At 59.2% G+C, this 1,947-nt stretch overlaps 1 protein-coding gene across 1 annotated transcript; it reads right to left on the bottom strand.

Annotated features, from left to right (window-relative positions):
- Positions 1 to 454: 454 nt before the first annotated feature.
- On the bottom strand, positions 455 to 1,576 carry LOC133755583 (serine/threonine-protein kinase MARK2-like). The gene has a single exon (XM_062185667.1). It carries the CDS (start codon positions 1,574 to 1,576, stop codon positions 455 to 457), a length of 1,122 nt encoding a protein of 373 aa, XP_062041651.1.
- Positions 1,577 to 1,947: the final 371 nt, after the last annotated feature.

Raw genomic sequence — 1,947 nt, 5'->3', positions numbered from 1 at the left:
CAGGCACACAGGAGGAATCTGAGGATGCTCCTGCCAATCCTCCTGCCCAGCCCCTGCCGGCCCTTGCTCGGGACAGAGGCCGATGCTGAGGTCCCAGGCTCCTGAGGCTCAGCTGCTGGGACCTCTGGCCCCAGCAGGTGCAGTCTGCACCTGGGGCTGGGGGTGGAAGGGACGACCATAGGGATGGGCTCGGGGGCACCAGGGCTCCTCTCCCTCAGCTGTCCAGGGAGGGAAATGGCCAGCACGGGGGCAGCAGCAGCAGGCTCTGGCTCAGGTTCCAACTCTGACTCCATCTCCGGATCCAACTCCTGCTCCGGCGAGGGCTCCAGCTCCAGCACCGACTCTGAATCCGACTCCGCCTCGGACTCGGACTCCAGCTCAGGCTGGGGTTCCCTGTGTCCCTGAGGAGAGAGAGGAAGACGGGTGAGGAGGACAGGTGCACTCTGGACCTCCCTCATGCCCACAAAACCGTCAAGCTGCGTGGGGAGACCACGGCCAGACCCACGCTCTGCCAAAAGGGTTGTACCTGCTCCAGGCTCCGGGAGTCCGGCTGCAGGGATCTCCGGCTGGATCCTCCAGGACCAGATGGCACCGAGGCTCCAGCGTCCGGAAGCAGACCCAGGCCCGCCAGGTACTCTTGGGCCTCTGGGTCCTCGGGAACCCCCAGGGGCTGCACCACGGTCACCTCCTCGCCCTCGGCTCCTTCTCGTAAGGGGTCGAACCACAAATGTTCCTGAGCGACTTCCACCGTGGGCCTGTCGCTTGGGTCCAGGTTGAGCAATGAGCTCAGGAGCTCCTCCAGGGCCGGGCTGGCCGCACACGGGAGCTCGTAGCTCCCCCTCTGGATGCAGTCCCGCAGCTCCTCCCGGTCCTTCCCTGTGAAGGGCATGGCCCCCGCCAGCATGGCAAAGAGGATGACCCCCAGGCTCCACATGTCTGCTGCGAATGGGTCATACGGCACCTGCTGGAACACCTCGGGGGTGCTGTACTTTGGTGTCCCGCAGAAGCCGGACACCAGCTCGCCCTCGGGCAGCTGGCAGCTCAGCCCAAAGTCCACCAGCCTGACATTCATGTCTGAGTCCAGCAGTAGGTTTTTCAGCTTGAGGTCCCTGTGGGCCACGCCCTGCTCATGGCAGTGGCCCACAGCTGCCAGGATCTGATCGAATATAACCATGGCCTCAGGCTCTGGCAGGCCGCCCCGGCTCATCACGTACTGGTGGAGGTCGCCCCTGTCCGCCAGCTCCATCACCAGGCAGTGGTGGTGGCCGACGCAACCCACCTCCAGCAGCTCGATGATGTTCTCGTGGCTCAGGAGCTGCATGATGCTGGCCTCTTGCATCGCTCGCCTGGTGCCGAAAGGGTCCCTCTCATCTTCCTTGAACAGCTTCACGGCCACCAGCCGCTGGCTGGACGGCTGGCGGGCCAGCAGCACCCTGGCGAAGCTGCCCCTGCCCAGGACTGCCAGAAACTGGAGATCAAGCTGACGGCTGGCGAGGGCATCCAGAGCCTCATGGCCTTCCAGGTGGGTGTCCCTAACTACACTCTCTTCTCTGCTCTGGCTACTATTCCTGTCCATGTACGCTAACTAAGGAGCTACCCTAACTACAATAACTAAGAAAATAAATGGACAACAAGGGGACTACCTGCCGATCTGACTACAGTGCCACACTAGCTATACTAACTACACTAATCAAACACAGTGGCAAGACTAAGCCCTATCTAACCAAAACAGAAAACAAAAACCAGAAAAACTCCAAAACAACAAACACTAAATAGCTACGCTAACACTAAGAGATCTAGCAGCACTTCCTAGCTAAAGATGGGGGAATCCAAAAAGAAAAAAAGTGCAAAAAAAGACACAATGGGCCAAACAAGAAATAGGAGGAAAACAACAAACTAAAACAAAATGGGGAAAAGAAAAAACCAAATAGAACAAGAAACAAACAA

The sequence above is a fragment of the Lepus europaeus genome, unplaced genomic scaffold (assembly GCF_033115175.1).
Source record: "Lepus europaeus isolate LE1 unplaced genomic scaffold, mLepTim1.pri SCAFFOLD_576, whole genome shotgun sequence".
Classification (NCBI taxonomy): Eukaryota; Metazoa; Chordata; class Mammalia; order Lagomorpha; family Leporidae; genus Lepus; species Lepus europaeus.
This window is presented reverse-complemented; position numbering and strand designations above follow the sequence as displayed.